Raw genomic sequence first — 21,941 nt, forward strand, 5'->3', positions numbered from 1 at the left:
ACGTTTGTTTTGGTTGTACGGTTGCTGTGGAGCTTCCCCGCCACCAGCTTCACCAGCCTCTCTGCGTTGTGTATCAGATGCTCTCATTGCAGAGCTGGACTCTCTTACGTTAATGTAGTTGTTAACAGCTTGTGGTCACCGGGCGGTCGGTGTGGCTTTGCTGTTTGAGCTGACACGCTCCCTGGAGGGAGGGAGAGACGGAGAGACTGTGCAGAAGCTTGGGATACTAAAAATTGTGGGTTAGAGAGGGGCACAGTGTCCTGAGCGTGCAGCCTCTATCTGTCTTTGTGACTGATGAACATCACATTTTGCTTTGTCTGGTCATGACCTTTTTGGTTTAGCTTTTATTTCACTATGCCTCCTTTCCTCACTGATAGAAAAGAAGCTATTTGGTCATTTTGGAGCTTAAAGTTTGGATCATTTTGTTGTTGAAAGTCAAGTTTTTTAAGATGCATATACACACGCATACTGAGAAACAGTGTGAACATCCATTATTTTTTAAATAGATGAATAGATGAAAAATCTTGTTTTTTTTCTCTCTTATCTAAAATTTGATGCAAGATGCAGATATACTGAGTACACCCTCTAAGTATCTGCCGAGTATTGTTATTTTCTGAGTGTTAGTATCAGATGAGTATTGATGTTAGTCAGTATCAGAAACAGACTGTATCAGCTCTGTTGACATTAGTCTTGGCAAATAACTTGGCATTCCCAGATTGAATTAGCTGGTGTTAGCATGTGTTTCGTTGGATCAATTTAACCTCTTAAGACCAAGTATCCACATGTGTGAACATTACATTTCTGCCTCAGACCCATGGTACTTCATTTTTTAAAACTTTGACTGATGAGCCACATTTAGGGACGCTGCCAACATCCTCTTTTGGTGAAATCACAACATTAAACCCATTTCAGAGAAAAAAAATGAATATAAGTGCAATAACACTACTAACAAACAACTAATAGAGAACTCATAAGACAAATAATTAAACTTCCCGTACAAAGACCAAGTTTAGTTATACTCATTAAGGATGGGTACCTTTCACATGAAATGATACGGTATGCCCGGTACCTGGAAATCGGTAACAGTACTCGACGGTACCAATTTTCAGCACTTTTTATGTGTTTATGTGGAACAAATATGAATTTGTTCAATAATTAAATCTCATTTTTAACATATTAACTCTTCAATATATAACCTTGCAATGCTGTGTTCATGTCCAGCATAGAAAATCACCTACTCTTCCACTCCCTCACCGTCACAAGGATGCAATTAGGTACCTAAACATGTTACCTTTTAGCTTTTCATGAATCAGTACCAGGTACTTTTGACAGAATTTTGTCGGTACCTGTAAAGGTACCTAATTCGGTACCCCTAATCCCTACATCCCTAATACTTATTAGGTCTTATCCCAAATTACAAGGTAAATTAAAAATTGCGCACTAGACAAAAGCTCAGGTCTCAAGAGGTTAAAAAAAACGTAATAATACCCAAAATGTAATAACTGGTCAATAATGTAAGAAAAGTGCAGAGCTCCAAATGTAATAAAACCCAAACATAACAAGTAAGGCAGAGAGTTATTACATTTTTGGTTTTATTACATTGTTTTTAATACCATTTAGGGTTGTAGTGACATATTTGGCTCTAACAGGCCCATGAGCCCTGATCAAGAAATAGCATAGATATAAAAGCATAGATATTCAAGTTAACTTTTGTTAATTCTGGTTGTTTTAGGCAAAATTATGCTACAATAAACATAATCTAGCCATTTTTGAATTTGTCATTATAAATTCCCATAAATTCTTGTGGAAAGTTTCTGACTTTGCAACACTTTTTTTAGCACACTTTATTTTTTTTCCCCTTTGTTCCTGTTTTTTTTGCTTTCGGACACAAAAAACCCAATATGGTAGCTCTAATTATTTATCATGTTAAAGCTCTTTTATTCTGGTGATTTTCTGTCAGTTTGTGCATTTTACTTCCTAGTTATAAAATGTTTATATTTTCAAGAAGAAGGTGATTGTTGATCTGCGCTTCTATGTTGTACTAAAAATGGCTTCTTACCTAGTTAAGTGTCTCAAAAGGCTTTGAAACTTTTTTTTTCAAGATTTTTTTTTTCCCATGGAAAAGATGTAGTATAGTCGAAGCCCGAAAAACTATAATGTTCACTAAGGTTTTCAGAATAAAGACCCATTTGAGTGGGGTGGTTAAGTGACAACTACATCAAAAAGGAACTGAAAATAAAATAAAATGGTATTAAAAAACACCCAATAATGTTCAGATTGCATCACAGGGGATAGGGAAGCACATTTATGTTGCAACATAGCTGAAATAAAGACCTTTTGGTTAATATTATGACATCTATGTGATTTTAGTAGCTTCTTTAAATGATTTAATAGCATATATTTTTACTGTATGTGCAGGAAGGTGCAGAATGGTTTCCTGTTTTTTGAACTCATCAATTTTCGTCCAAATCAGCTCATTCTCATCTTTTTATATCCCGTGTAGTCTCATAGTGAGAGTAGTAAGAATAGCACTCGTAGGAGGGTGTTACTGAGAGACACTAGCTGTCTTCTCCTACACACCTACATTTCCTTCAGCTCTACAACTACAGCGTCTCCACTCCTGCTGCCGTCTAATGAGCTGTGGGCGATGTGGGAAGTTAAGATGACACTGAATGTTAAATCAGATTCAGCGTAGATCTGACTCCGCATTTCTGGCCTCCTCATTCAAACATCTCCTCTCAGCTGCTCAGGCAAAATGTCCTCACTATATCGCATGTGTGAGTGAAGTCTGACTTTCCTGTAAACACACTGTAAGTCTCAAGTGTGTGTGTGAGTGTGTGGTTCAGGTCCGTTAAATCCACCCCGTCTGTGTCTCTCATCTCTGCAGGAGTCGGAAGATCCAGATCCGGAACATTCCCCCTCATCTACAGTGGGAGGTCAGTTGTTTGTCTTTGTGTGAGAGTGTGTGTGTGTGTGAGTGTGTGTGTGTGTGTGAGACAGCTGAAGCCCAGTCGAAGCACCAGGTAGCACATAAACCAGCTTCCCGACAATGAGTCACCAGCCTTTACACAGTATTTCTCTGTAGTCCGAGGGCTTTGTGTGGATGTGTTTATGTGTGTGTCTGTGCTGTGCGTGTCTGCGTCAGTGTTTGTTGCTGTTTGGATGACACTGTGTCTGTGTGTCAACATCTGTAGCCTCGCTGGAGTCCGAGTCGCCTCTCTCTGTGTGAGCGTCTCTGTCGTCAAGCTTGCCAGCTCTGCTCGTCCTCTGGGTTTTTGCCCAATTTACGGGACACTCCTCCAAAACTCACAACTTCACAGACCGTCAAGAAACGAAAAAGATCAACATTACTCCTTCAAAGCCAGAATTTTTAATCAGTTTTATTAAATCAGCATTTCAAAGTCTAAGGGAATAAACAGCAGAGTATTGATCTGAAGATTTAACTCATGAACAAGGTATTCAGGAGTGGAAGGTTGTGGCTTGAAAGGCAATAACAGTCGTATCCTTAAATTAGACTGTTGAGCATCAGAGGCGCTCAAATATGAAGACTTATTACATAATCACAAGTCATTTTTTAATGACTTCTTAGAAACTGACACATTTATTTGAGCAGGAACAGTTTTACTCCAGTTGTTTTGAAAACAACAGTTATGTCACAGATGAATATTTCAGTTTGTGAATTTGAGTTTAACACGTTCTTCAGGAAGAAACTCCTCCCCTTACTGCCTCTAATGATAAGTCACCACAGCCTGAAGATGGAGCCGGCAGATCACCTCAAATAACAACCCAACCAATTCAATTCAGGCTATGTACATGTGACAACACTGATACATCTACATAACCTTTGGCTGCCTCCAACAACTTAAACCCAGTAAACAGATGAATAGTGTACTGTAAGATGGAAGAAAACAAGACCAGGACCCCGGTCTAGGCTTGAACTCATATCAGCTGGGTTAGGCAAGGTATGCTCTGCCCCCGAGAGGAGAACAGTTTGGCATGCAGAGAAGTGTTTTCTGTTATTTGTTTAAACTATGAACTTTCAAGACCAGCCTGAGATGAAAAAACTACCATTTTTACCACAGTGTCAACAGTCGGTGTAAAAAAAAAAAAAAAAAAAAAGGTAAGACTCATAGGCGTCAGGTTAGAGAGGGGTGGAGGGGTTATTTTATCCCCACCACATGCAAATCCTTAATGTGTAAGTCATTGTAAACCTGGTTATTTTCAGGAGTATAGAAATTTCAGATGCTTCTGAATGCACCATCTACATGCTAGAGAGTTTCAAAGAGACAAAGCAGACCTCCGCAAATAAAAAAAAAAAAAAAGATAAATAAATAAATAAAAGAAAAAGAAAAAAACTTTGTGCCAAGTTTAGGGATGCACCAACACTTTCCAGGTCCAGATACCGATAATTGGGCATTTTGGTATTGACCCATACCATTCCAATACCAGCGTTCAATTACAACCTGCATAATCAACTGTGTGATAAGACTGGTGATGTTTTGGGTAAAAGCGAAAAATGAATATATGGAATTACTGAAGGTGATATGTATTCAAACTAGGGATGGGTACCTTTCACACTTGAAACAATACGGTACTGATGCCCGGTACCTGGCAATCGGTACTGGTACTCAAAGGTACCAATTTTCTGTACTTTTTTGTGTTTATGTGGTAAAATATATCAGTTTGTTTAATAATTAAGTATAGATTATTTTCAATTTAACATATTTATCCTTCAATATATAACCTTGCAATGCTGTGTTCATATCCAGCATGGAAAATCACCTACTCTTCCACTCCCCAAAGTCACAAGGATGCATTTAGGTGCCTAAACATGGTACCTTTTGATTTTACATGAATCGATACCCGGTACTTTTGACGGGATTCGGTCGGTACCTGTAAAAGTACCTAATTTGGTACCCATCCTTAATTCAAACTATAAAATATTTAAATGTTTACTGACAGTTTGGTAAAAGCAGTTTTTCAGAATGTACATAAGTAACTCATCAACTGTAAACTTTTATCCTGTAGTTCACTAGAAGCAGCAAAAATACAAAGAAAGTGCATCAGAGGTATAATTCCAAATCAAGTACCCAAGAGCACCTTTCCACTGATACCAGGATCAGGATCTGTCCATCTCTAGCCACATTTCAAGAGAGTTTCGGTTGGTCGCCTTTTCCTCTGATAAAGCATAAAATAGGCTGATGACACAGGTGTATTTTATAGTATCCTTACCTTAAGTAAAACCTGTTTTAGTCACTGTCCCCAGCACCTCCCAAAGATCACTTTATGCTAATAGTTATTGCCCCCTACACACTTTCCAAACAAACTGACGCCTTTGGTCAGACGTCTTTCCTCTGATTGATTTTTTTTTCGTGTGACGTGTGATCAGGTCGCTTCTGTTGCCACTTTTGTTGTTGAGAGTTATTAGCCATTGTCACTGCGTTTTAACTGGGGATGGGCAATGATTTCTGATTTTTGATTTTTTCGCCCAGAGTCAGCCCTAAACACAAGAAAGACAAAATAATAAATGAGGGGCCCGAAGGAAGAACTGACAACAGTTCAGCTGAACACTCCCCTTATTAAACTGAGGAAGCTTTAACCACTGAGAAGGCTAGATCACATGCATCCAACTTACCATAGGACACAATGAACTTACCATTTACAAATACAAAACTCAGTTTCAGTTTCAGTTCATTTCGGACAAAGAAAACAGTTGAAAACAAAAACAGTCAAATTAGGGATACAACATACCACAGTTGCTTATAACTACTAAATAAAACATCCAACATGTCCGAAAAGGAGTAGGAAGAAGCAAAAGCTTATCATGTCCTACCCCCACTTACTCTCCCTCTAAATTAACCAAAATATGTTCCTTACTTAATTTCACCCCACAGACAGAAATGCACATACTTCTTAGGGTAAAGTGGATAATCAGTAGCTTAAAATTGTACAACCCCCTTCTTAAATCATACCCTCCCCCCCTTTCCATTAACCATTTATTTAAGTTACCAGGTTGTAATTTATGTTTAGCTTTGTAAATAATCTGTGCAGTTTTTAGTTTTACCAGATCCATAAATTTTAACATTTTTGACTTAAAAAAAGCTGATTGGTGTGATCATTGTAACTCACTTTGTGCTTGATTCTTATTGCTTTTTTTTGTAATGTGCGTATCTTCTGTTGGGTGCTTTTGTAGGTGTTTCCCCACACCTCCACACAATACATTAAATATGGTAGTACCAGTGAACAATACAGGAGTAGTAATGCTCTCTCATTCAGCATGTGCTTGACCCGACACATTATTCCAACAGCTCTTGCCAGTTTAGAACTAATGTAAACTCCAAAACTTCTTTTGTAGATCCCGTACGAGCCTCCACTTATCATACCATTGCCATCTGTGGGGTCAAATAGTTATTAACATAAAACACATCAAATAGTTCATGTGGCAGATCACAGTTTTATGCAGGATGCTGAAGCTGTCGTGTATCAATTTCAGAAAAAGCAGCAAGACAGGAAGCTGTGCACAGAAAATCTAAAATGCCCTATGACTTTCAAAATAAAACAGATAGTTTTTAACTTAACCACGGCAACAAACTGTCATAATGAATGGAGATAGACTGTTTGACAATCTTCGAATAAACTTTGAATAGTTACGTGCAAATATCCAACAGCTTTTTTGCTTAAAATGCCCATCTTTAGATTCGACCAATCAGAATCCAGTATTAGAAGCATGATGATTAATAAAAAAGCAGAGTAATAACGTTGAGCAGTAAAAGCTCTGACTGTGCCTTGGTCAGTTCCTCTTATCATAACTGAAACTCTCTGTTATCATTTAAAGCTCATTCATCAACAACTTTTGGAAAAGGCTGAAAACACTAATCATCCAACACAGTTTAGTTTCCTGTGTTTTAAATCATCTTCTGGTCATTATCGGAGAAATTTCAGTTATAGATTACAAAAAGGGCCTTTAAAGAGTTTTTACTTGGATGTAAATGTCGATAAGGATTTAAAATGAGGCTAAAAAGTTACGTGTTTACCCCTGCTCTCTGCTCTCTGCATGTGTGTGTGCATGTGTGTGTGATTTTGCGTCTGTAGCTGTGTGTCTGACCCCTGCTCTGGTCTCTCCCTCAGGTTTTGGACAGCCTTCTAGCTCAGTATGGTACTGTGGAAAACGTGGAACAAGGTACAGAACTCATCTCCTCCTCACTCACTGCACAACCCAACGTCACCATCCTCCTCTCACTGTTAAACGCACGTGTCTGTTTGGCGACACACACACACTCAGACACATGAGGACCTCCCAGTGAGTCAAGTCACCCAGTGTGACTTGACTTCCCCTTTACCATCATCATCCCACACACTCATTATCTAAACATAACCCATCTCTGCTCATAAATCAGGCTTTATCATCTCCTCTCTGTGTACGTGTGGATACCAGCTTTATAAGTTTGACCCGTCGAGAGCAGCGTTTGAACTTCATGCTGCATCTATAATCAGCTCTGTGCGTGTCCCCCCCTCTGCTTCAGCGTATGGATTGAAGTGGGCACACATGGCAGGTATCCAGTAGTAGTCTGTGTGTGTGTGTGTGTGTGTAGACTCAGGGAGCTGCGTCGTGGTATTTAAAGGACACTGAAGGCGCCTGTGGTGAGCCTTTTGTCTGATGTGTGTGCGTTTGCTGCGGAGTCTCTGTAGAGCTATCTCAAGGAGTGTTTTTCCCAACTACACACACATGCACGATTAAAAGACCTGCACGCACAGAGAGGAACAAACACACACATACACCGTCTCCCTCTGAGTGTGTCAAACCAGCCAAGACAAACTACCACCCACTGTAGTCATGACAGGTGCTAAAAGAGAACCCAGCAGAGAAATTACTCCACTCTGAGTTCCCCAGACGCTGCCTGCCCTAAAACAGCCTGCTTAATCCTTCCCGGTACAGAAACTGGTACAGCGTTCCCTCCTCTTCCTCCGTCATTCCTCTTTGGAAGTTGAAAGCACGCTGAGATTCCAGAAATACGCCTTACGTGTGTGTCTGTCCCTTCGCTCGCCGTGTGTCACTGTCCAACTTTCTGTCAGTTTTCACAGCCTGCGTCTGTCTGCGCGCTCTGGTTACGGGGTGAGGTTTTTGGAGGGGTCCCATGTTCATGTGTGGCATGCTGGAGGCTGCCGGTGACGGGGCAGGGTGGGGCGGGGCGGGGCGGAGCTGGCTGTGAGCACCGGGAACCACGCCAGGGTCTGCCCACTCGTCCTCTCTGAGCCAGCTGGGTGCTCTCGTTGCTTTTAACCCTTCCAGTCCAGATGTAGACTCAAGAGTCTGGAAATCCTTTACTATGCTAACCACACTTGAGACTCTGCTTTGCTTTATTTTTCTTCATTACATTTATTTATCTGACTTTATTGGAGCATCTGTTTGTTCACATTGTGCAGTCTTTGGCGCCATTCCCTCAAAACAAAGAGCAGTGGCTTCTTTGTTGATTCATCATTTTGACATTTGGCGGTTACACAGAGATTTATCGGTGACCAAGCAAAGACGGCTCCGTGTCTTCTGATGTCGGCCTTCACAGAGCATGAGGCTGTTCATCAATAAGACATGCTGGACTTTGTTTCTCTTGCTGTTCTTGTCATTGTTTCCCTCTCCACTAACATTTACACTTTAAAACCTGGAACACAAATAAAAGGTGACATGAACCCACGCTGGTTATGTACCCCTCTAATGAAACAACACTCGTATTATTTTGCAAGCTGTCAAGAGGTTATTGTGTTTAGCATCTCCTGTCTGTAGAGGCAGCAGCAGGTCAGGAGGGAAGCCAGTGCGGTGATAGCTGTAATGGATTCGTACAGACAAGCAGCTCCAGGTCGCCACAGGAATCTAGACGCGTGTCTCTATCACCTACAGCAACAACAGAGTCCTGCTATGTGCTCATGTGAAAGTGGCTCCAAAGTTTGTTTACTCTATCTCAACTCTTTTCTGTCTCTCTGTCTTGTCTTACAGTGAACACTGATACAGAAACAGCGGTGGTGAATGTCACGTACTCAAGCAAGGAAGAAGCTAAAGAGTAAGGATCTTGAAACATACGATGACCTGTGCCTGTGATTTACTCACTTTAATGTACAGAGAAACCAGCTGTGTTAGCTGTGTACCTTGTGTGTTCCTGGAGGGTTGAACAGTATATACTCGGGGGTCAGAGTGGGGACAGATCGCCAAAACCTGAAAAACCAGCTGAAACTTAAGACTTTGAACATTCTGTCTCTAATCAAACACGGCGACACCCACAGAAGTTTGTTCAAGGATGCTAAGACACCTATGCCACTAGCTTAATGAGGAAATACTTCTTTATATTCCTCTTAAACAGTGTAAAAACATGCTGTGAGCTGACAGTGTGAGCTACATGAACCAAGATGTCTGCTTGGGTTTCCTCATTGACATTTAAGATTTTTAAATTTATTGATTTGAAAAAGAAAAATGTGAAAAACTAGTGCTGTCAGATGATTAAAATGAAAATGAATGAATCAGATAAATTACTATGGGGCGCTGATTATAAAGTTGCACACACTGCAAAAATTTCTCCACATTTAGCTCTGAAACACCACTTTTTCTGCAGATTAGAGAAATATGTGTGAAATTTATTTGTCAAATAATATATATAATTTTTTTAAGTTTTATCTAAATTTTAAATGTTATTTATAAATACTATAAATGATTGTTCTGTTTCTAAACATTTAGTTTCATTCCAAATATTCAGCTCGGAATAAATATTTATCAAAGATTCAATAATATTGAGCAAAGATTTCTAAATGTTTACCAAGGTTTCTGAATATTTAGTCAAGATTTCTAAATATCAAGCAACATTTCTAAATCTTAAGCAAAGATTTCTAAATATTTGCAATTTTTTCTAAATATCCAGGCAAGATGTATAAATCTTTTGCAAATTTTTGCTAAGATTTCTAAATGTGATGTCAAGATTTTTATATCTTGAGGTACAATTTCTAAACATTCAGCCATGATTTCTAAATATTTAGCAATTCACACTCCCGCCTACTGAGTGGTACCAAACTAAAAGTTCGAGAAAGTGGTTTTGAGAATGTCAAGCTCCACTACTTTGATGGCGGCCACAGGATCTTCCACAGAGCTATCACAGCACTTGGTATGTTTATTTTCTGTGCTGATTTAGCCGACTGTGTCTGATTTTCTCAAAACACGTTTGGATGGATCGCTTTCTCCAACTTTTATTTTGGTTCTTCCCGTGGGCGTGAGTCTGGATTTGCATGTTAGCTAAATATTCAGAAATCTTTGCCCAAGATTTAGAAATTTAAGCTTAAGATTTAGAAATCTGGACTAAATATCCAGAATAATCTAAAATCTAAATGTTTAGAAATCAGAGTCTTTAATTCTTTAATATTTGGAAGATGAGCTACATCCAAACAACATGAATTTCCCTTCGGGGATGAATAAAGTATTTTTATCTTATCTTATCTTATCTTATCTTTGCAAAAGATTTGTATATCTTTGATAAATATTCAGTCTTAGCTAAATATTCAGAATGAAACTAAATGTTTAGAAAGGTAGCTAAATATTTAGAATCAGGAAAATTATTTATAACATTTATAAATAACATTCAACATTTATGTATAATATTTGAAAAATATATTTCACAAATATTTCTTTAAATCTGCAGAAAAAGTGATTTTTTGGAGCTAAATGTGGAGAAATGTTGTTATTTGTAGCGTGTGCAGCTTTACAATCAGCGCCCCATAAATCACATGGCTGCTGTGGATATTAATTGTGTTTCTTTTTGCATGAGCAAACAGACTCAAGAAGGAAAGAAATATTTTTACACTTAACTTTTTTATTAAACAACTTTAATGCTTCGTGTTAACAAAAAAAACCCATTTGTGCCTCATGATGGAACCTTGTACAATGCATCTTGAGAGACAACTTGCAAAACCTTTGTAAAGACCGTGTCCTCGACGATAATAATGGGTCTTGAGTTTGTTGCTATCCACTTTGCAACTGTGTCCATTTGTCTAAGGTAGACTTACTGAAGCCTTGAAGCAGAAAAGAAAACTCCTTCCTGCAGAGTGTGTGTAAAACTTTGTAATAGTGGACTATTCTTTATTTATTTTTTGTACTCTAATCCACTTGGACAAACTGTCCAAATTGCATTGCCAGCAACATTTCAGGGATTTTGAGTCATTCTGTGCAGCAGATGAGTCAATTGAGTTACATTTTTGATTAATGCTTTAATTTTGACAGCCCTAGTAAAAACCAAGGGGCAACATCTGGTTTAAAAAAAGGAACATATGCAGAAGTGCTAAAAGTTGCAGTTAGTTGGTGGTCTGCTGGCTGTAGAGAGACCAGAAACCACATCGACACCAAGTAAAAAAAATGACTGTTTTAGCATTTAAAACATGTTAACAGCTTGGTTCAGAAAACAGCTGATTAAGACCACAAGTTTATTCAGGTCTTGTGACATATAGCTATAAGTAAGGAGGTTTAAAGCCCGCTTCTTGAGTCAGCATTTCCAATATGGCCCCTACCAACAATTAGAGGCGGGAATAAGAATCAATACTGCAATGTATCCTAAAACTTTGACCTGTGAAAAAATATTGATATTTCAACTCTTAATATTGATATTTTTGTTAAAATAAAAATATTTTTTTTAGGTGAGTTGGAAGCACAATATGTCCTCCACTGCAGTAGATGGCGCCAAAGAGATACTCTGCTGTATGTTACCCATAAAAAGTGTAATAAATATAATGTCAAAGTATATTAAAAAATATTTTATTCCTGAACTCGATGATATGGGTTTTGATACTGTAAACATCAGTAATTTCTCTCTGTTCTTGGGTCAGTTAGTTTAAAATCATTTGAAGTTTAATTTTTACAGTGTAGTAGACTGATAAAATAATAACCATAGTCATGTTTTGTGCAATATTATTATTATTTTATTTGAGTAACATTGGTTACACCAAGTGACATTTATCAGTTTCACCAACTGACTACATCTTTTACACAAACATTTTTTTTTAAACTTTAGTTTAACGTCGCAGTAGTTTAAGTGACAAACTTTATGTTTTCAAGTTAAGTGTTTGTATGAAACACTGCATCTGACTTTCATTATTTCAAACACAATAAAATTGAAACGTTTTCAATCAAATAGTTAACTGTGAAGGATATCGCAATATTGTGGTATTGGCGTATCGTGACCCAAGTACTGTGATGCGTATCGTATCGTCAATACTCACCTCTACCGATGATTGGCTTCATTTGTTGTGGAGACGTCCAACTACGTGGAACAGTCTGGGTTGTCAGTCGGTAGAGCAGGCAATTCAAGGCTCTGGTCTTCATCACATGGGTCATAGGATCAGTTCCTGATCCTGACATGATTTGTTTCATATACCTAAGACTAACCTTAAACAAAAAAGGTTTTACATGAAACATGTTAAACTACATTGTATTTGTGAAATAAATGGTAAATATCAACATATTTCACTTGATAGTGGATGTAAAAAAAAAGCCAAGTCTATGTCAAAATTAGTTTGAGGAAAAAAAGAACATATGTAGGTAAATCTCAAGCACTGTTTGTAAAGTGTAACTTTTCAACATGTTGTTTTTTTGTATAAACTGTGAGTAAGTCTCTATAACGACATTTGGTTTTATTTACCCTACACCAGTGGTTTGATCGTCTCTCCCTGGTTCTCCCCCTGCAGGGCCTTCGAGAAGCTAACAGGACACCAGTTTGGCGACTACTCCTTCAAGGTGTCGTATATTATGGACATGGATGCCGCTCCACCAGACCAAGCTCCTCGCACGCGGCGGGGGGGTCGGTCGTCCCGGGACCAGGGCCCCCCACAGCCCGGGCCTTCTGGAGAGTACTGTCCACGCAGCAGACAAAACGACCTCCCCCTGCGCATCCTCGTGCCTGCTCAGTATGTGGGAGCCATCATCGGGAAGGAGGGCTACACCATCAAGAATGTCACCAAACAGACGCAGTCCAAGTAAGCTGCTGGGGAGGAAGTCGCCTTTTTGTCTGGGCTTTTCAAACAGCTCCACTCTGATTTTACTTTTTGGTTAAGTCAGTGTTCTCGAGCTGAAACGACTGTGATTATAGCTGATTATCTGAGACGTGGTCTGTTTCTCTTCCCTTCAGGGTGGACATTCATCGGAAGGAAAACACAGGTGCAGCAGAAAAGCCCATCACCATCCACTCAACCCCCGAGGGCTGCTCTGCTGCCTGTCGCATGATCCTGGAGATCATGCTCAAGGAGGCCAGTGAGACCAATACGTGAGTCCTCATTTCCACATACAACGACGTTTCCTCGAACACATTTGGACGTGCATTCTGTCCCGCTGCGGGATTAGCCATAATGTCTGCAGAGCTGTAATCTTATCCTTTAACCTGCCTGCACACCTTTTAATCTCACTGTGTATTCTCTGGCATGGACCACTAACACAGTAAACACAGAGCACACAATGCACTCACGTAGGCTAACATGTGATCGCAGCTTAGTATTTAGAAAACAAGGCCAACACTTCTAATTGGACTTGACAGTTTTAACAAGACACTACACCTTTAAAACTCTGAGCTTCTGCTAAATCTGATCACCTGCACCTATCTTTAACACATGACACCAGGGTTTGTCTTCAAATTTCGGTGTGTTGAGTCATGAAAGAGCATTATGAGGTAGTCTCTGATGGTCTGTGAAGTTTTGTTGTTTTCCTCCAACATTTTAAAGTTTCTGCTTGGAAAAACATTGTTCATTTTATGTTGTTGTTTTCTTCTGGTGCCCAGTGTCCAATTTGGCCTAAGAATCTTATTTTTCAGTTTACACACTACAAGATCATTAAGACCGGTTTGGAAGTTTCCAAACACCTTTTGCTGCAAAAATATAAAACTAAGTCTCACACAAAGCTCAGAGAAACACCTTTTTAATCAATATGTGAAAAAAAAACACAGTTATAGATGATAATGTGCAAATTCTTCTTTAGTAAATGAGCCTTTTAGCCACAGATACACAGCTTTTACAGAAGATATGTTCAAGAAGTTGTCTTTTTAACATTATTATTATAAGTAAAGTGTGAGAAATGGAAAATTTTAGGGATATCTTGTGGGCAAATTCCAAATTGTACTAAATCCACGTGGCCTTCAAGACAGCAGAGCTTCTTTTGGTTTGATTTGATTTTTATTTAACCTCAAACATTTACAAATGGAAAGTAGTAAAATACACACAGTTTCTTGCATAAAGAGCAAAGTTGTTAAGATAATTCAGTCTTTTATATCAGTGAAAGCAACAACCAAATAAAAAAGATCAACATACCTAAAATGTTTGAGAAGGGTCAGGAGGAAGCTAAAAGCTTACATGAATCTGCCTCTACCTACTACACCACATCGTTGTATAGTCCAGAAATATCTTGTACACAGAGTAAAAAAAAAAGAGGAATATTTCAACCCTCACATCTTCACAAGAAGCGGTTGAAACCTTGTGATGTGTTTAACACATAATGTTAAAATGTACATGCCCTCAAACAAATGGAGGGAAAAAAAACAAACAAACACACTTACATTCCCACATTTTGATCTCCTGATTCAGTTTTTGTTCTCTGTACTACTCAATTAACACCTGTTTGTAACAGGATGTGAAGCTTCTTGTGGTGCTGCACATTTTAACACTGATATCCAGGCTGTTCCATAGTGATACCAAACAAACTGAGATGCACATGCTTTTCAGAGTTGTCTGGACTGAAGTTTTTTTAAATTCAATTCTCCCTGCAAATTATACTCCCCATGTCTGCCTGGGTAAAAATCTCAATAAATTCCTTAAAAGAAATCTGTTCTGTGCTTTTAACATTAACTGAGCAGTTTTAGACTTAGCTAAATCCATAAATTTTAATTCTTTAGTTCTGAAGAAAAATTCAAGTTTATTACTGAAAACTGTCAATTATTAAATTGTTAAATTATTTTGCCAACAACTGCTTCCTTCTTCTTCTTTTTTTTCTTTGTCTTCTTCTTCTTCTTGCTTTACTTTTTTCCTCCTTCTTCTTTTCTTCTTCTTCTTGTTCCCTTTCCTCCTCTTCTTTTTCTTCTTCTTCATCTTCTTCTTTTTCATCTTCTTCTTCTGCCTCTTCTTATTCTGATTTCTTCTTCTCCTTCTTCTTCTTCTTCTTCTTCTTCTTCTTCTTCTTCTTCTTCTTCTTCTTCTTCTTTCAACCAGTGAATTACACCAGCAGCCACCCACTACATGCCCTTACCAGTTTGTCTGTTAGTAGTTTATTAGTAGTCTATCAGTAGAAACATGAAAACGTCATATAAAACGACCGTTCTTTGTTGGAAACAAAACAAAGTCTGCATCCTTGTGATTACACACATTAAAATCGTATGTATGAGAATAATATTCCATTTCTATCAAGTCTGTTCTCCCAATTACGGCTAATTATTACAAACGTCAACACGTTTTAAGGCTTCAAATAAAACCTAAATTAGAAGATAGTCTGAAAAAAAACTGTGGGTCTAGTTTGTTTAAGTATGTTGAATTGTCAAAATCTAATATTCAACTCTTAGATGTCAACTTCCTGCTCAAATCTCAGTGGCTGGAGGGGCTGTGTTTTTCTCACCTGTGGAGCATGAAACACTGTAATCATAATTTTATCGCCACGACTGAATTTTTTGGCTAGGTGCGTTTGCGTTCATCTCAAGTTGAAGGCATGCAATTTGGAGCTAAATCGGCACAAGAAATTATAATCTTAAGGGTTTCGAGAGGGTCTTCGCTGCTCTTGGTTGGGCTCCAATAACAAAAAATGATGTAGATGTCAGGAATCAAAACACAAGATGATAAGGAAATCCTCACATCTGAACAAAACAGAGCGACTTTAATATCATGTAATCCAGCCTCTGTGAGGTTAGAAAGTGATTGCTGTGAGACTGTGTTCTGAAAAAGATCTGCCATGTTACTATAATATAATGTTACAATTAATCAGCCAACACATCTAATCCACTTTAATCTCTTAATTCAGTAATCCTCTCACAAATGCTACACTAATGTTCAAACTTCTGCTAAGTGGTTGCTAAATAACACCAGTGCACTCAGTGTGAGGGCCACACCTGCAGAAACCGACCTGTCCCCTCGTCTCCAACACCCTGGTATTACTGAGATCCTACACCCAGTGAAACCCCAACCGACTCTTAACCCTTTAACCTCCACTCTCTCTGCCCTCTGCCCTCTGCTCACCACAAACTGCTTTCCCCTTTCATCAACCCTCAACTCTTCCTCACGCCTGACACCCCTCTTCTTACACGCACACATAGACACACATGTAGCCTCACTATGACTGTGACCCAGCCCAAAAGAAACCACTTTGCATACACTAACCCTCCACTCTACCCAACCACAATGCTAATCACACTCATACCGCAGAGCCGCAGAGCAGAGATACAGATTGAGGGGGAGATAAGCTCCACCCTTCCTGCTTTTTGATCATTGACAGAGAAACAGACACACACAGTGGATCTTTTGTTTTAGGTCTAATGAAACAACAGTGCTTTATTTAAAAAGTGTTTCTGTTCTGATTTTTTCCTTGAAGCACCTCAGAAAAAGAGAAAATGTAATCAGAGAGCACTTAAGGGGAAAATAAAGACATAAATGTGGGGCTGGTGTAATCTGAATTTTTATTCTTATCTTAAAGCTAGTTCATGATTTTGAAAGAAGTTTGTTAAAAAAAGATTTTGTTTCACCTAAATTGATTTTTTTTTCATCATACATATTTATTGATTTGAGGAAGTTGAGTAATCTTTTGTTTTGTGAAGTTAATGCTTGTAGACTAGCATGTGTCAGATCTTAGACCGTTTCATGGAAAGCTGAATCCCTTTAATAGCTGAACTGTGCTGAGCGTTAACGTAAACACAACTCTTTTTCCAATTCAACCAATTTACCCAGCTTGAACAATGAGCTATCTTTTAATAATCCTTCAACCAACACGCAACAGTAGTCAGAGTTAAAATACCAGCTTTTAGCTGTGACATTAAAGATAATTGGCTTTCAGGTAAATATAATGCAGCGTTTGATGCAAGGCCAAACTCTTGTTTGTTTTAGAGATCACTCATCCCAAAAAAATCAAACTAAGTGTTGCCTGCAGACACATTTTTATTCTTTATGCGGAGTGGAGACATGAAAGCTCATTTTCAGGGGTTTAGCTAGTTTAGCAGTTCATTAGAGGGAAATCAATTCAGCACTGTCCCACATTTATCATAATTACAGCTTAATTAAAGGACTCTACCCCTAAATTATGAGGAATTAATTGAAAGATTCTGTGTATTCAAACACTTTCACATTTTGGCGACTGGAACAGAAGAGTGCTGGAATTTCTTTTTTTTTTTTTTAGTTAAGTGGTTTTTACTTGTTTAGAGCAACCCCAGAGTTTTATTTTCCACCAGTCATCTCTTTCTTTTTCTGCTCTGCTCTTCATTCTGTTTGTAGAGGTGTAGCAAGAGCTGAAAGGGCAACACTTACTACAGCATTAAGTTTGTTGTTAACAGAAGTAAACCACAAATTCTTCATGAATGTCAAGCTGTGCTGTAAGAAGTCAGAAAGTGCATTTAAAGGGGCTGTGAGGAGTTTCTAAGTGATGGTGAAAAAGTTTCTCCTCTAGATATATGCCTGATCATAATCCACACTTTAAAATGAGATTATCAGCACCAATATTACTGGTTACAGTTTTTTCTAAATTGCTACTTCTTGGCTTCCAGATCAGGTCAAGGAGGACTGGATTGATCAACAGCACATCTAGGTCTCTATGAAAACACCACACCAGCTGATTAAGTTTAGTAGTGAGAAGAGAGATCTGTTTTTCTCTGCTGAAAATGATTTCTGTGATTAATTTTGTAGTGATGGTGGACACTGGAGCCTAACTGTCAGACAGAAAAAGGACAGAAGAGCAGAAGAAAGATAAACAGGAGAGTGATACAGCCCGAGCTAAAGGCTAATTAGCCTTAAGCTTGGGCTGTATTGCTCTATAACACAGGAGCTAAACTGTTGGTGCTAATTTTGATTCCAACCCACAGTCAGCAGTTATTCTGCAGTGGTCTGTTCAAACTTGAGAGTCTATCAATAAAATAAAGAGTGAGGTTACGTTAGCTCTGATTGGTAGATGACTGGCAGGACAAAGCTAACAGGGATTCTCTAACGTTACACATTACAGACATGTCTTAGAGCATCAGACTGCTAGTTGAGCTAAATATAAACAGCTACTAACACGTTAGCCTACAGATATGTTGGAGCACCAGTGCCGATAGCACTACATATAGCCGACTGTAACAATGTTTGCTTGACGTCACGTTGCAAACCATAGCTCTACATAACTGTACTGATAAATACCTTACCTCAACGTGTTGTATCTAGTTAAAAATTGTCTTGAACAAAGAAAATTTGTTTCGATCCGATCTCCTTTTAATTCCAAAACAAACACACGCCTCCCTAAAAATAATTTACGACAGTGTGAGGAGACTCCGGGCCAGAAGGTGGTGAGGCGGTCCAATTAAAACAGATCCTCCTCACAGCATCTTTAAACTGAGTTCACACTTGGAGTAAAAGCTTCATGTCTCAGCATTCACAGTAGCGCTTCCTGCTGGTCAGCTTATGACATCCCTCTGTTTTCTAGTATCTTGCCTAACCTGTGTGTATCTGTGTGTGTGTTTGTGTGTAGGACGGAGGACATCCCTCTGAAAATGCTCGTCCACAATAGCCTGGTGGGCAGGCTGATCGGGAAGGAAGGCCGCAACCTGAAGAAGATCGAACAGGAGACAGGGACCAAGATTACCGCCTCCTCGTAAGTGGCAGCTGTGCTGTAACCTCAGGAAACACACACTGGACCCAGAACTTCTGCAACTGCGTCACAACAAGCAATTATACCAGGACATTTTTATTTAAATTTAAACCAGTCCCCCAAACCCAGGCGGCGATTTCAGCTCCTCAGAGCCACACCCTTTTCTCATTAGCCTCCCAGCGTGTGGTTTCACTTAACCGAGTTGTAACAGAGCAAATGTGAAGAGTCGATTACAGCTCCTTCTCTCCAGAACATGATATTAGAGAGGTGGCAGTTACACCCCATTTAACAGAGCGTGCTCACCAACCTTCGTTCATTTAGGTTAATGAATTGCTCTGTCTGCGTGAGCTCTGAAGACGATGTAATGAACCCTGAGATAGAGATGGTGAGGAGGAGAGACAGCAACAGGAGGAGGTGGGGAGTGGGAGGGGGGGTCCTTTTTGAGAAGAGTCAAACAGTCCAATCAATATTTATGGTTATGAGGAATCCTTTCAGACAATCATCCTCGTCCACAAACACAGAAGAGAGGGGGATTATGATGCTTCAAAGGCTCAGAAGTGTTTGTACAACTGCTATATGAAATAAAACCCTTCATCCATTTGTGTAATAATACAGGGAGTAGTTCAGAAAGACTCACCATGACTGCTGCACCAGCTCACCTGCCTGCTACATCTGACATCACTGCTTTGAAAAACATTCAACTTTCATGGCCCCTCAAACTTTTTTTGACCTGACTGAGATTAACTGTGGTTTAATCTCCACTAACTGAGTCCTGATACGGCTGCTGCACAGAATTATGAAATCAGGCTGAACATCTTGCTGCTGTCTTTTGACAGTAATGTGTTTTCACGGCAGTTGCCGTCCTAATAAACGGGGATGGATGAATCAGCTTCATCTGCACACGCTCAGCAGTGATGACGAAATTTGTATCCTGACCTTGTGAGATACTAACTCCACTGATTTTACACATGAAGATGAGTTTTCTCGTCATGGGGCGTACTAACAGAGAAAAAAGGAGTGGGTCTTTGGTTTTGAATGAGCTAGAAATCTACACAGTTGCAATCACACAAAGTCTGTGATGATTTTTTTCAGGAAGGTATAAAGCTGCATTAATTTTCTGACAGTACTCATGTAATTATTTGTTTCTGACGCATTAATAGCTTTATGTTGGTTTCCAAGTCATTAAATACGACTGGGGGAAGTTTTTATGGATGTACTGAGCTGACTTTACAGAAATGTGTGTTGGTAAAACAAACAAAGCAAGTGTTCAGTGTAATTAACCCTCATGGGTAGCTTTAATTTATGACCCTTTGAGGTAAATCAAGGACAAAAATGTCTTCTACCAAAAAGTGCTAGAAAAGCACAACAGATTAAATTTTTTCTTTTTTTTTTTTTTTGCTCAATTCGTGCAATAAACTTCAGTCCTAATCCAAAAATATAAAAAAATCAAAAAATGTTATCATTTGAACCTTTTAAATGCCCATTTGCTTACATGATGTCACAGCTTTTATTTTGTAAAAAAAAAACAAAAAAAACAAAACAAAACATAAAATTAGTTATTTTTCATACAACAAATGTTTTTGGCTGTGTCAGAATCCTAATTTACTATACTGAAATGGAGCAACAGATTACCTTAAAGGACAAAAATGTCCCTGATTACCCCTGAGGATTAAAGAAACGTTCTTGATTTGGCAAGAAATGCACTCCATTGTTCATCCTCAATTGAACCAACTAAGTTTGTAATCACAATCACAAAAAAAAAATCACAGTTTTGATCAATCAGATAAGAGCAGACGTCATCACAGCTGGGTTTGAAGTCAGACCAGGTGACTGACAGCACGCTGAAGATAAAGCTTTTTTAGTTTCAGTTTAAAACTTTTTTTACTGTCAAGGATCTGTTTTTAGTCAGATAAAAACCACATAAGCATGTACAGGTCATGATTATTGACCGTAGAGTCTATGGCTGTAGTGTCTTTGCTGTCTGATACACAGTTTACAGCTCGTCGTTAACAGAGGCCATGATGAAAAGCTGAACTCAACCAAGCTCTGTTCAAGCTAAGATGAGGTAAAGAGGCGGGACTTTAGCCTCTTTGCAGGCAGTGATAGGGTGCCCACCTGTCAGTCAAGCCAGTCATGCCCTTATATGGGCAAAACTTGTAAATTCAAAAACTTTAAAGACAACATTTTGTAAGGAATTTTCACTTGTTCCGTGTGCATTGATAGAAAAATGAGTCATTCAGATCCAAACTGTCTTTTGAACCAGGCTGTGAACAAGTTTAAGTTTTGCCGTAAAAATCGTTTCTGCAGCCAGCCTCAAGCTGAATCCCAGAGAACTGCAAGTTTAAGACTGTATAAAACATAGATGCAGTCACTGGGACGTCACCCGTCTGTTCCTGAAACTGTGAAATGAAGCCAATCCAAAGACGCAGCAGACGCTGTACAGTGTGTGCTAATAGTGAAATCAGCATTTTAGACCAAAGCTGTTTTTGAATCAGGCTGTAAATATGCTTTTTAATGCCGTAAAAGTCTGTTTTTGTGGCTGGGTGTGTACGTGACTTCAGGTCTTTCTGCAGCCAGCCTCAATTGGATTCTCAATGAACAGCAACTTTTAGCACTTTTGCAAAGGCTGCATTTTTGCTAACTGGATATTACCCCTTGGTTTTAACACTTCTGCACATGTTCTTAAATGTAGACAGGGATCCAAGCTATTATTTTGTGCAAAAATCAACATGCACAGAAGTTTCTAGGAGGTTCAAGTTTTTATAACCTGAGTAAAATCCTCTGAAAATCCAAAGGAAGAAAAACTTCAGAAACAGGATTTTAGAGAGTGAAGAAACTACCTGCCTTCCTGCACACTCCTATATTACTCAGTGTATAAGAGTCTCCTGCAAGCCAGGGAGCTACCAGGGAGGTGTCTGCGATCTTATAGCAGACAAAAGTGTCTGAGAACAGTTACCACCACATTGTTGTGAGCTGCTTCCCCCAAAGCTCAGTGGTGGGCCTGTCCTGCAGCAGTAATGAGGCCGTGTACGATCCTGTAGATCTGTCTTTTTTTGGTTTCCTCTGCTTCACCAAGGAGAACTTTTTCCCATCGCATTGTGAATGTGGTGAATGAGAATCCCCTTTG

General features: G+C 39.0%; 1 protein-coding gene across 5 annotated transcripts in view; it reads left to right on the forward strand.

Moving 5' to 3' along the window:
- The window catches only part of igf2bp2a (insulin-like growth factor 2 mRNA binding protein 2a), a 64,311-nt gene that overhangs the window by 28,099 nt on the left and 14,271 nt on the right, over positions 1–21,941 (forward strand). For all 5 annotated transcript variants that reach the window (XM_074695409.1, XM_074695410.1, XM_074695411.1 and 2 more), the window contains 6 exons: positions 2,888–2,936; positions 7,129–7,180; positions 8,990–9,053; positions 12,709–12,996; positions 13,149–13,283; positions 18,695–18,817. In XM_074695409.1, the coding sequence (XP_074551510.1) occupies positions 2,888–2,936; positions 7,129–7,180; positions 8,990–9,053; positions 12,709–12,996; positions 13,149–13,283; positions 18,695–18,817 (711 nt within the window). The remainder of the gene's footprint in view (positions 1–2,887; positions 2,937–7,128; positions 7,181–8,989; positions 9,054–12,708; positions 12,997–13,148; positions 13,284–18,694; positions 18,818–21,941) is intronic.

This window comes from Halichoeres trimaculatus, unplaced genomic scaffold, assembly GCF_033239565.1.
Source record: "Halichoeres trimaculatus isolate MK-OKI-2021-1 unplaced genomic scaffold, fHalTri1.1 fHalTri1_scaffold_19, whole genome shotgun sequence".
Classification (NCBI taxonomy): domain Eukaryota; kingdom Metazoa; phylum Chordata; class Actinopteri; order Labriformes; family Labridae; genus Halichoeres; species Halichoeres trimaculatus.